The sequence below is a fragment of the Camelus bactrianus genome, chromosome 1, assembly GCF_048773025.1.
Source record: "Camelus bactrianus isolate YW-2024 breed Bactrian camel chromosome 1, ASM4877302v1, whole genome shotgun sequence".
Classification (NCBI taxonomy): domain Eukaryota; kingdom Metazoa; phylum Chordata; class Mammalia; order Artiodactyla; family Camelidae; genus Camelus; species Camelus bactrianus.
In genome coordinates, this window is record NC_133539.1 from 89290784 (window position 1) to 89304824 (window position 14041).

At 33.2% G+C, this 14041-nt stretch overlaps 1 protein-coding gene across 4 annotated transcripts in view; it reads right to left on the reverse strand.

Annotated features, from left to right (window-relative positions):
- Positions 1-157: 157 nt before the first annotated feature.
- The window catches only part of SMC4 (structural maintenance of chromosomes 4), a 35539-nt gene continuing 21655 nt past the window's right edge, over positions 158-14041 (reverse strand). For all 4 annotated transcript variants that reach the window (XM_045514520.1, XM_010952049.2, XM_010952050.3 and 1 more), the window contains 11 exons: positions 10572-10797; positions 10408-10487; positions 9708-9860; positions 8485-8611; positions 5175-5364; positions 3910-4054; positions 3458-3631; positions 2828-3010; positions 2450-2682; positions 1731-1914; positions 158-1295 (listed from right to left, as the gene is read on the reverse strand). In XM_045514520.1, coding sequence (XP_045370476.1) covers positions 1143-1295; positions 1731-1914; positions 2450-2682; positions 2828-3010; positions 3458-3631; positions 3910-4054; positions 5175-5364; positions 8485-8611; positions 9708-9860; positions 10408-10487; positions 10572-10797 — 1848 coding nt within the window. In that variant the 3' untranslated portion in view covers positions 158-1142. The remainder of the gene's footprint in view (positions 1296-1730; positions 1915-2449; positions 2683-2827; positions 3011-3457; positions 3632-3909; positions 4055-5174; positions 5365-8484; positions 8612-9707; positions 9861-10407; positions 10488-10571; positions 10798-14041) is intronic.

Genomic DNA, 14041 nt, shown 5'->3' on the forward strand with positions numbered 1-14041 from the left:
CTTAAAGTTAATACTAAGCTCTTCTACTCCATTGGTTATTAAAATATATTAATTCCATTCACCTCTGCGCTCACCAATATAAAAACGCTTGATTATATTATACTTCCCCCTGTTACTTTTCCCTTGTATAATCTTGATTTAAAACAACTAACCATGCTTGAGTTTTAGATCTTGTTTTATTTAAGTCCATGGTAATGTATTTACATTTTTAATAGCTATGTTATGATACAAACTGTCTTTGTTGGAGCTTTTAGTACTTTTAAACGATGGTGCACTGAATAAGGAGATAACTCTTAAATTCCTCAGGATCAGTATCTAGAAATTGAATAGCTAAGGCAAAGACTTTTGATTCAATACCAAAATTTCTTCTGAAAACCAAGTGGCTGCCAACTTATTTCCAGGAGCATTATAATATTCTTGAACTAATAAGAGTGTAACACAGCAACAACAAAAAACCCTTGACAATCTGATGGGCACACAGCACTCTATCTTAATTTCCATTTATACTAAGAAATTAATCCTTATATGCTAGTTATTTCAGACAGTGTCTCAGTTTGCTGGCTCTTCTGCAAGCGTTTCAAGCACATCAGGTTTTAGAAAAGAATGTATAATATTTAAGTTCTCATCCTTATAATTCAGAATGACTGGTTTAAAAAAAAATGTTCCCAGTCTGTGGGTTGTAAATAGTGATTATCTAAATTAAATTAGTCAGTTAAGTAGAATACCTTAACATTTTTACAACAGTAGTTGGCAGGCTTTTCCAGCGTGGGTCATAGGTCCAGGAAGATGTGCTTCAGGTCTTGGTACTGTGATCTACTTTAGAACTTTACTACTTATCAACATTTTTAAACTCTGCAGGTAGCAGTTTGGAACTAAGGGCAAGTTACCTGACCCTCCAGGCATTTTACTTTCTCCAAAGTTGTCTGCTTATAAAATTGTCAGATTCTTACAATCTCCTAGAAGCAGGTATAGAGAATATTTTATTGGACTTGTAGCATGTCTCTTAACAGCATAAAATGGTAACCAGTTACACGATCCAGTTTAGGAATATGTATTTTATACAATTTATAACTCTTTACAAATAGTAAAAATATGCTGAATCTATGCTGATTCAATTTGAGGAATCTTAAGTATAAACAAATTTAACAAAGTCCTTTAGATGCAATTTCTTTTGGGTTTACTGCAACACTTTTTGTTATATTGTATGTCTTGTAAATTCCAATAAGTCTATCTGAAATCTCAAACATATTATTTCGAAGAGAAATTATTATGAACTGGGCATTTTTTGTTTGTTCCTAAAAAGAAAGAAAGAATAAATTAGAAAAAATAAGTAATATGTAAATCATAATAAATATCTAAGTTTTACTTCCCTGATACATTCTTGGGCAATAAATTCAACACTGATAATTAACATGAACAAGAATGATGATAATAATTCATGAAACAGTATTTGGGTTTGAGAACAATTTGGGTCCTTGGTGGAAAAAAGATCTAGGAGGACTGGAGATTCTAGCTGTGTTTCTGCTACTAATTTACATTATCCATTTATATTTTACTTTTTCAAAATGGAACTATTTGGCTTATATAAACGACTTGGTCTCCTTTGATACCATGAAACGTGGGATTAAAGAATAGGGGAAAAAAGCTCAAAAGAAGTCAAAGAATTCCATGTGTAATGTTTAGAGAAGCCATAAAATTTTCAGAATGAAAACCTCTAAATGATTACTTACATATATGTAAAATGCAACAATGGACACATTTTTGAAATCAAGGGCTGCATCAATCTCATCCATGAAGTACAGAGGAGTGGGTTTGTAGTGGTGAAGAGCGAATACTAAAGCCAATGAACTAAGCGTTTTCTCTCCTCCTGAAAGGTTGAAGATCTTCTTCCAACTTTTCTTAGGTGGTCGAACACTGAAATAATTAAGAAAATCTCTTTATAAGTCAAATTACTCATAAAACTGAAGTGAAGACTTCATGATTTGTTTCCTATAACTGGCTTCTACCACCTTCTTTGGGAATCTCTAATTTGTATTTCACTGATTAAGCTTTTGGGGGGTTCTTTTATAACAATGTTATTGGAGGATGACATAAGAACACCTACCAAAAATTTAAGATTTAAACAGCAGGCCAGCAAGTAATTCTTGCTACTCTTCCCCTGTTTCCAATGCAGTTTTTTGCTTTGTAATTTGAAAATCCTGATGTTAAACTGAAATGGCTTGAAAATTAAAAGATGAACTAGACAAATATTCTGTAAAAGCAGGTATTTACAGTTTGCCTAGAATTGAAGCTGTAAACTGCCAAAATGTAATCAAACTAATATTTATCGAATAAATCAAGTTGTAGACCTAACCTTCACATCCTACCCCTAAAAAATACTAAGTTTGGAGACTATGTAGAGGTATATAACAGAAGGAGCCAAAAACTCAGCATATGTGTAATTACAAACCTGAACATGATTCCTTCAGAGAAAGGATCCAAGCTGTCTACAAGCTCCAGCTCAGCGTCACCTCCCAAAGTAAGCATTTGGTAATTTTCCTTTAACTTATTTGTTATTACATAAAAACCTGCCATGAATTCATTAAGCCTTTGTTTCCGAAGATCCTCATATGCCTGTCTAAAATTATCTCTTTCATTAGTAATTCTGTCCAATTCTGCTACCCGTTGTAAATATAACTCTTCCTATGAAAATATGAGAAAAACATCTGTTCAGTTATACATTTGAGATGAGAATTAACACTACTAATTATATAAAATTAAAGGCTACAATTTAGACTAAGGAGTAAAGAGACTTTCTGACCATTACACATGAATAGATCATTCGTACCTTCTTTTTATACTCTGCAATGGCACCAAGGTTTGGTTTCATTTCATGACATTGAGCTTCCAAAAGCGCAATCTGATTTGTTATAGAGTCTGGGTTTTTGATTGCTTCAAGATCCTCTGGGCTTAGAACTAAGATCTCTTCAACAGGATTATCTTCTATGGGATGCAATGATATTTTTGCAATCTAAAAGTTTAATTTAGATGAGTGTTAGAAAAGGAACAATATTATAATTCATTGCTAAAAATAAAACCCCCCAAATTAATATGACAAATTACCTATCTATTAGAACAACATATACTAAGAAGTGGTGATTAATCTGTGTATCAACTATTTTTCAAAGGACTTGAAGAAAAACAGTTGTAGTGTTCCCAAATGTTCAGATAGCCTTTTGTTAAATCCATTATCAGCCCTGGGGTGAAAATGTTGACTAATTCAAACCATTACCCATATCTTTCTGTATGTAATAACTATATATTGTTCATTATGTCACCTATAAACCTGAGAAGTGATTATATATAATGAAATTAAGAATCACAACATACCTTAAAAACATACACAAAAACCCCAGCCAGCCCTTTTCCAAAAGAATATTTTAAAGTTACACTTAACAAACAGTAATAATTGGCTCACCTCTTTTTGCCAATATTTTATTTTAGAATTATGTTCACTAATGTGACCATCTATTTGTTCGAGTTTCAACTTTATACTAAGTGCATCTTTCTGAAGAGCGTGTTCATGTTCTTGAATTACTTTTAGTTCTTGAAGTAGGTTACGATGTTCTTTCTGGATCTCTGGTAAGGACTCCTAAAAACCAAGAAGAGCTGCTACAGATGATCTTCCCAAATAGAACAGGAATTTTCACATTAGAAAGATGAAGAAATTAGCAATCTCTCCCCATTCCCCTTTCATTTAAAGTTAAAATGTTTTTATTTATAGAAAAGCTACAATACAGTATTCATTTCTACTGTACAGATAAAAGTTAATATAGTTATGTTTTAACCTACTGAGTGTTTACTATGCAAGGTACTGGTGTCATCTATAACTTAGCTGCTTCAAATTCCATCCCCTCCCCCTTGTCTTACCTCTGCAGCATTTGTATTCTTTATGACCTCTGTTGCTTTGTCCTCAAGACTTTTGAGCTCTGCTGTTAAGTCATTTACTTCTTTCTCAGTATCTTTTATTTCTTTCTCTGTGCGAAAGACAGAGTCTTGTGCTTTTTTAAGATTTCTAAACAAGCAAAATGATGTATTAAAAATGTGGTAATGTGTGATTTGTTATACTGCTTCTGAAAACCTACCAAAGAACTTTTCAAGACATTAATGTGACATTTTTTCTATCAAAGATTTTAAAATTTATGATTTACTAAAATCCTTAAATTGTTTTTATATGTTTATACATATACTTGTGGGATGTATATTTTATGAAACTCTCAGTATAAATTAATGCCTTATGTAACCTTTGCATATCATCCAATGTTAGACTATGAAGCAAAGTTGTTCACTGGATTATTATATTCTTGTCATTTTGTTATATGATTGGAGATTCTTAAGTATTGACACTCATGAAGATTTACCTTCAAATAAATAAATACCTCTTGGTTCAAGTCAGGACAAACAAGTGCTGAAGGGGGGAGGAGCAGGGGATGGGATGACGATGACAATGACAAAACACACAACTATTTTTTCCCTTAAATAAAGTTACTTCTACTTTGATAATTGTTTAAGCAAAACAAATGGCTTATTAAGAGCCTTATCTCTGAACAAAAGACACTGCAGTAACTGAATAATCAGACAATCAATGTGCAACCAATATAATAATTTTAAGACAAAAGAAACAGCTATTTACATTTCAACATTTTATATACATACTTAGCTTTAATTATTATAGAAATACTTTAATACTCTAAAAATTAGTGAAAAACAAGATCTATTTTGAATGTACTAAAAACTTTTTGGGACAATGGAATAATCTGGTTAATTAAAAATTTAAGTTATTAAGTCAATTTTGCTAAGAGATCTCATCTTTCTTATTCTCCTAAGACCTAGATCTGTTTAAATGAATCACCATCTACTCCTCTAAGCCAGAGAAACAAAGTTCTGATTTCTATGTTCTCCTAACAAGGGCGTTATATAACCACACTTTGCCAAGGCATACCTGTTTTTCAGTTTTAAAACACTGGTCAATGGTGTTTATTATAGGTGTCCACCTATTAAAATCCTACTAGGTAATAACACGTCAGAGAGGCTTAATAAGCAACAGTACCAGAAACATTTAATGGACATTAAACATTAACCCCTTTTCAAATGTGGATGTAGGGAAGAGGAAGACAACAGTATGCATACTCTACCTGTCAGCAGTCTTGATTGCTACTTGGGCTTTAGTAATAGCAGAAGCACATTCGTCTAATTGCTTATTTATTTTATCAAGTTTGTCTTGTTGGGCCTTAAGTTTATGGTTATTAATTTCTACGATGATATTGTGTAATCTTTTAACCTCAGCTTCCACTTTACCAGCTCTCTCAGCCACATTGTCATATTCTGGGGGAAAAAAAAAATTAATTCGTGTTTCTAGGCTAATAGGCATCACGGATTAGATGTACATCTCTTCAATCAATATTACTTAACCTGATGCATACAAAAGAAATTTAAGATATCTGAGGAAACATATCTCAAAAACAAAACAAAACGCAAAACCCACAATACCCTATGTCAAAACAAAAGGCACTGTAACAACACATGGTTAAATTCTCTGGCTAAGTTGTGAACATAATTCGTTTCTTAATGGGTGCATGCCCTGAAGCTCTTTTCAAAAAGATTCTTTAGGGTACTTTCTTGACTGTTGGTCTTAATGATTTTTACCCTTAGATAGGCTACGTGCCTAACTATTGCCCACGGTGCAGAAATTGTGGTTATTTTATTCTGCTAACCTAGAGTTCTACTCTTTATAACAAAAAAAGTGGGGGAGATAGAAGTGGCATTTTTCTCTGTGGCACAGAAAGCCGTAAGTTATACTCCTAGATTCCCTTGTACCTAGGGCTCACACATAATTTAGGTCCATTTAATCAAAAGAATTCACACAATTTGGATGGCAAAAGTGATGAACTGAATATGTTTCTGCTGGTGGTCATGGAAAAGCTTGAGTTTTCTTGGTAGTGTTAGTGGCTCTAATGTTCACTCAAAAGCTTTGTGAATATTGACAGGCAGTGGCATTAACTCTGATGGTGTAGATTATAGTAGGTACAAATGTGCTTCTGCTGTTGTCAGTTGTAGTGTCATCTTCCCAATTTGAAAGATGACTTTTCCCACTGTAGAAGAGGCAGTATAGCTTGTTTGATGGCTCTGCAGAGTTGCTCTGGATATTCTTGAAGGTTCAACCTAAAATTTTTCTTAAGCCATCACAATTACTCTATAAACAATCTTACTCTCTTACACACACGCACTACACAAATCCTACTTACAACTGGCCAGAGTGGATCCTACTCTCCATAGGTGAATCATAACCACTATATATATATACAGAAGGATGAGTAAATGTAAGTTCAAGCTATCAAGAATACCTAGAAAGGTAGAGAAACCGAGCCAACTTATGCAATGAGATTCCCATAAAGCTCCTAATGGGAGGTATATAACATTTAGCATAGGAGAAAGGAGGTAGGGTTTGATGAGAGAAAAAGATTAGATAAAGGCTTAACTATTGCTTCCTCTCTTCTCTTCTGTTAGGTAGGTTGGAATTTCAGTATTCTCCAAATCTCACAACTGTTTATCTTTTTGTCTTAATTATCAGAGAATTCTTTAGCCTGATATTTTGACCCATCTATTATTCATTTTCTGGTTTTAACATTATTATTTTAGTGGAGGTACTGAGGATTGAACCTAGGACCTTGTGCATGCTAGGCATGCGCCCTACAACTGAACTATACCCACCACCCCAACCATCTATTGAGTTTAATTCCAACCTCTATTTTTTATACTTCTGAGATTACCGCTTGGCTCTTAAAAAAGCCAAGTAAAACAAAGCCTTGCCTTTTTTCGGTCTTCTGAATCTCCTTTTTTCCTAAGGATACTAAGATACTGTATTTATTGAAGGAGATTTTTGCTCACAGTGGTGACGTTCTCTGTGGCTGAAGTTCCATTAGGCTGCCTGTGTGCTTGGTTCCCTGCGCTCCCAGCTGCTGTGGAATCTGGCACCATGACTTATACTGGGTGATGGGCCAGGTATGTAACTGGAAAGGGTTCAACCCTTTAAAACATCTTTTTCCTTATTTTTAACTATCTGCCATGCATAAAAAATTTAAAAAAAAAAATCTATAGTAGCATGTCTATTAGAAGTAGGAGGGAAAAACTGACATTACATAATTTGTAATTTTATACCACCTTGCTCCCCTTCTCTATACATTAGCCAGAGATTTTTAAAATCTAAATTAATATAAAATGAAGTATTTAATCTTAAAGCCACACTTGCAGAGATGGGCCTCCATGTTAGACATTAACAGAGTCTACTAATAATAGCCAGCATTTCCATGAGAGGAGATATAAAGCCACAGATCCCTTTTCAAACAAGAATAAAATACAGATTTCTATAGTCTCTCTGTTAAAGTGTTGCTATAAATGACAAAGGTATGTACTTTGGTGTTTTAATTGACCAATAGATTCCATCAAAGCAGTCACAACAAATATTGTAGGTATTGTGGGGAAAGAGGAGTAGGGTGAAGTTCTTGCATCTGCAAGAACAAAATGTGGATCCAAAATAAATGCAAAGAAAAAAAATTCCTGTTAGATTATACCACTTCCCTGTACATCACTCTTCAATGGCTTTCTATTTCACCTGGAGACATGGCCTGTAAGGCTCTATTCTCTGGATTCTTCCATCCTTTACTCTAACCACTCTGGCTTCCTTGTGTTCCTAGAAACTTCTGGCATACTCGTGCCTCAGGGGCTCTACTTGGTCCTCTCTATTCTTCTTGGAATGCTCTTCTCTCAAATATCTATATCTGCACTCATATTTTTGGGTCTCTGCTCAAATACCCATAGCAGCGGCCTGTCTAACTGCTGCATCTATCTGGACTCCCCCATCTCCATCCCATCCTATTTTCCTGGTTCCTAAGCAATGTATTTGTTTAGTTTTCCCATCTCCTAAGTGTGAGTTCCTTGAAAAGAGGGACTTCATTTTTTTCCCTGCTCGATCAACAGCACCTAAAACAAAGCTTGGTCAGTAATAGATGCTACTTGAGTGAATGCCTCAAGATTAGAAATGCAGATGAATATGACGACAAAAACTTACATTTGGATAATTGCTCCAACTCCACTCCAACTAGTTCTTTGGGATAAACAATCAGTACTTGCCTTCTTTTGCATGGGTTCCAGAATCAAACTGCCTTGGTTCTGAATTCCTATACCACCACTATATGCTGTGTGACCTTGGGCAAATTATATAAATCAGTCTGTCTCAGTTTTCTTATCTGTCAAATTAAGTACTTAATTTAATAATTCTTTATAACTTTCTGAGAATGAAATAAAAACCATAAACAGAGTGGTCACTCGTATATAATATATGTAAGCTGCTACTTTTTATTCTACAAACTGCTATGTTAAACATTTCAATTACAAACCTGTGTTTGACCATGGAGGGAAAAAGTCTGTACCCTTTATTAAACATACCTGTTTTGAAAGCACTAACATTTTCTTCTAGCAATTTCTGCTTTCTTTTGTCAGGGGCTGTAGCAAGAACATTAGCTTCAAGTTCCTTAACTTGGACATTCAAATATTCTTCTTGCTCCGATAAACGCTACAGAAATGTTTCCACATGCAAGGTCAGTATTTTAACTTATTAACAGTAACATTTGCTTTACAGTTTAAATTAAAAAAAAAAAAGGCACTTAAAATCTTTAAGAAAAAGATAAAAACTAACAGGAAAGGGTCAGAAAACATGAATAATTAATATAAAGATTGAAAATGACCAACAAAACACATGAAATGTGTAAATTCATTACAAAGATAAGTTAAAATGCCATTTTTTAGTATATCAGAGTAGCAAACTTCTACTGAAGAGAAGCTAGTGTTCAAAGACTTGGAAAAACTATTTGCATATGCTATTAGCAGTAAATGCATAGGAACCATCTTTTTGAGACCAATTTGGCATTATGCAACAAATGCTTAAAACACTGTACACATACTGGGTAATTATAATTTTAGGACTCTAACCTAAGGAAATAATTGGATGAGTGTATTAAGGTATGCCTAAAAAGGATATTTTAAACATAGCAGTGTACATAGTATCACAGAAAAACATTAAAAAAATTGTGGTACAAACAAAATATGCCAATGCATTTGCAAACAAAAGTACGTTTACACTGACTTGGAAAGAAAACCATAATTAGTAAGTGAAGAAAAGTTAGTATGAGACTTAAAAAATCCATATGCATATTTAATATGTATCTATTGTACCTTATACATAAACAAATACATGCAAACTAGACTATTTATACTAAAAGTTGAAGGATGTACATAAAAATTGAAGGTGATTAATTTTTGGGTATTTTCTAAAAACTGTTTTTTGGTTTTATTTTTTTAAAATTCAGTGGGCATGTACTACTTTTTCATAATTAAGAGAACATTCTACTTTGAAAAGAGAATGAAATAAAGGGTCACACAGTTGTTAAGGGAAGACATATTTCTATGGAAGTACAAATGGAAACCAGGAATAGCTGTGGCATTTATCCATTAGTACTCAAGGGAATAAAAACAACAGATAAGCCTTACACCTAGAGACCCACTCTCCACCTTCCCTTATACTTCAAAATTGTAAACAAATAGCAAAATGCTTCTGCCAAATTGCTGCTGAATTCCAATAGTTTCAGCTAATATTGATTAAAAAAAATTACCTGGATGCTTGCAGTAAACTTTTCTAATGTATTCCTCATTTCTCGTTCACTATGCCTTAACTTAACTACTGCTTCTTCCAGTTGTACTTTCTGTTCCTGGATTTGCACTGCTTTTTGAGAGTCTCTCTGCAACTGTAATTCCATTTTATTTACCTACAAAGAAAACCAATGAAATAATTTTACTCCAAGAGTCATTTCAAATTAACAGCAAACTCAATTTATGAATGAAGAAAACCTGAACTTCTGATCCTGAACATTCTGACATTCTTTTATACTTGTGGGCAAATAAAACATTTTGAAATAAAATATGGAAACATGCATCACAAGTCTTTGTTATATTTATACCTTAAAGAATTATTTTGAAATACAAAAGACAATTATGTAACGCAGCAGTATTTACGTAGAGACAAATTAAATGTCAAACAGCAAGTGAATGGTTAAATAAATTATGGTATGATCAAAATGTCATAATAAAAAGATATATGTGTTGAACATACACTTTTTAATTAACCTACTTTTAGAATTTTAAAGGGTTTTAAAATCCCACAGCATATATACTAGTCATTTAGAGAAAAAAATTCAATCTATTAATTGAAAATTGGATACAGTACATTTAAAATGTCAGTTTTATAGTATGTTACATATCAATAAAGCTGCTTTAACCAAAAAACATCTTGACTGTAAGTTTGTATATGCTGACCTCTTCTTCGGAGATTTCAACAACAACTGATGAACCCATCCTTCCTTTCATTACTTTGCTTCCACCGCCAGTCATTGTCCCTAGAGAACAGAGGAGAGAAGTGAGACTTAGATGCCTCTCCCAACAAGATTAAATAAACTCAATGGCAGAGGAAAAACCATTACCTGACTGTTCTATGATCTGCCCCTGTAATGTTACCACTCTCCATCTTCTGTCTTTCTGATAAGCTACTCTTGTGGCTTGATCTAAGTTGTCAGCTACTAAGGTATCCCGTAAAGCAAAGTAAAATGCTTGGTGAATTTTCTCATCTTTTACTTTTACTAAATCAAATAACCGAGGTGTATTTTCAGGAGTTTGAATTCTGGTCATTTTCTTTGCCCACACTGCCATCTAAAAGTTAAAATTAAAAAAAATTAAAAAAAAGTAAAAAAATAAAAATAAAAAATGTATAAAGAATATATCATTTCTTTTAGGTATCATTTATAGAATACATATGTATTAAACATAAGGACATGTATATAAGGTTCTGAATATCTACATAATTTAGTATTACTTTACTTTTATTTTAAAAAAATTATGAAACTATTCACAGATGGCATGATCATATATGTATGATATATATATCTACAAATCCTGAGGAATTCACACAAAAAACTATTGAAACTATTATGAATTCAGCAAAATTGCAGAATACAAGATCAATATGCAAAAATTACTTGTATTTCTATACACTAGGCAATAAATAATCTGAAACTAAGATTAAGAAAATTCCATTTATAATATATTAAAAAAAAAAACCCAAACAAAAAACAGGACACTCTTGACATTAAAGAAGAAAAGCAAAAGACTCTTGATTTCAAAGCTTACTACAAAGCTACAGTAATCGAGACTGTGGTACCAGTGCAAGGACAGACATACAGATAAATGCAGAGTCCAGAAATAAACTCTTACATTTATGGTCAGCTGACTTTTGACAAGGGGCACCAAGAAAATTCAATGGGGAGAGAATACAAATGGTGCTGGAACAACCAGATATCCACATGCAAAGAGTAGAGCTGGACCTCTACATTGTATCATAAAATTAACTTAACACAGATTAAAAGCCTAAATGTAAAACCCTAAGCTGTAAAAATCTTAAAGCAGGAGGTAAATCACTGCGTCACTGGATTACATAGTAGTTTCTAAGATATGACACCCAAAACACAAGCAACTAAAATAAATAGGACTTTTATCAAAATTAATTTTGTGCTTCAGAGGACACCATCAAGAATGTGAAAAGACAACCCACAGAATGGGAGAAAATATTTGCAAATCATGTATCTGACGAGACCTGTATCCAGAATAACAGAGAACTCTTACAACTCAACAGTAAGACAAATCAATTGGGAAAATGGGCAAAGGATCTGAATAGATATTTTTCCAAAGATAAAAGGCCAATAAATAAGCACATGAAAAGTTGTTCAATTTCATTAGTCATCAGGAAATGCAAATCAAAACCACAATTAGATACCATATCACATCAAGTAAGATGGCTATAATCAAAACGATGTACAATAACAAGTGCTGGTGGGGATATGAAGCACATAGAACCCTCATAGACTGCAAGTAGGAAATGGTACAGCCACTGTGGAAAAGTTTAGCAGTTTCTCAGAAAATTAAACAGTTAACATGTGACCCATAATTCCACTCCCTAGGTACAAAAAAGTGAAAACATGTCTGCAGAAAAACTTGTGTATGTGAATGTTTACGGTAGCATTATCCATAACCAAAACATGGAAAACAACTCAAATGTCCATCAATTGATGAATGAACAAAATGTGCTACATCATATAACAGAATAACATTCTGCAATAAAAAAAGAAATGCTGATACAACATGGATGAATTTTTGAAAACTAAGTCAAAGAAGACATACATAAAAACCTACATATTATATGATTCCACTTATATGAAATGTCCAGAATAGGTAAATCTACAGAGACAAAAAGTAGATTAGAGGTTGCAGGGTGATGGGGAGTAGAAGTAGGAATACTGACTGCTAAAGAATATGAAGTTCCTTTTTTTGAGGTGATGAAAGTATTCTGGAATTAGACAGTGGTCATGACTGAACAATCCTCTGAATGTACTAAAACCCAATGAATTGTATACTTTAATATAATGAATTTTATGGTTGTGAATTATATCTCAGTAAATGGTTCTTTTTTTTCCCCCCATAAACTACATTTATTAGAGAGGCTTATTGTTTAATAATCTTTGGGCATATTTATAAAATAAGACAATCACTGCCACTGCAGCTTTAATTTAATAGACAGCAGAAAAACTAGAGACACTTAGCCACATGAAATACAAATGAAAAACAGGTCTCGATAAAATTTGTTCCAAACATTAAGAATATAAAGATATTAGCATCACCTCACACCAGTCAGAATGGCCATGATTAAAAAAATCCACAAACGACAAATGCTGGAGAGGATGTGGAGAAAAGGGAACTCCCTGAACACTACTGGTGGGAATGTAGTAACCGTGGGAAATGCATTCATTTTGGAAAACAGTATGGAGAGTCCTTAAAAAACTAAAAATAGACTTACCATATGATCCAGCAATCCTACTCCTGGACATATATCTGGAGGGAACTCTAATTCGAAAAGATACATGCACCCCAATGTTCATAGCAGCACTATTTATGATAGGCAAGACATGAAAACAACCGAAATGTCCATTGACAGATAACTGGATAAAGAAGTTGTTGTATATTTATACAATGGAATACTACTCAGTCATAAAAAATGCCATTTACAGCAACATAGGTGGACCTGGAGACTGTCATTCTAAGTGAAGCCCGAAAGAGAAAGAAAAATACCATTTGATATCACTCATATGTGGAATCTAAAAAAAAAAAAAAAAAAAAAAAAAGGGCAGAAATGAACTTATTTTCAAAACAGAAACAGAATCACAGACATAGAAAACAAACTTATGGTTACCAGTGGGGAAACGGGGTGGTAAAGGATAAATTGGGAGTTCAAGATTTGCAGATACTAACTACTATATATAAAATAGATAAACAAGTTTCTTCTGTATAGCACAGGGAACTAAATTCAATTATCTTGTAGTAACCTATAATGAAAAAGAACATGAAAACAAATATATGTGTATGTATGACTGAAACAATATGCTGTACGCCAGAAATTGATACATCATTGTAAACTGGCAATACTACAATTATATGAATAAATAAATTTTAAAAAATTAGCATTTCAAAATTTACCCTGGTTGTGGAGAAACAGTCATATTCATTACATTTTTGTGTGTATGTTACTCAGTGGCATATATTCTAAATTTTGGGACAAGGTTAAGGGCATGCATAAGTCTACCAAAGAGAATTAGAAACAAAACCAAAAACCAAAATAAAGTATACACTTCCAGCTTTTTAAATGAGGCTACATGATTGCACAGGAACCAAAAGTTTTTACTCACTGAAGTCAGCATGACTTTGGGTATACCTTACTAGATCTTTAGCACTCCTATTTCAAAGGCAAATTTATTACACTACCACTGAAAGGACTTAATCACTTTTCTTTTGTGGAGGAGTCTAGGTTTTGTATAAAGTGTTATGAAAGTATACTAGTGATTGATGT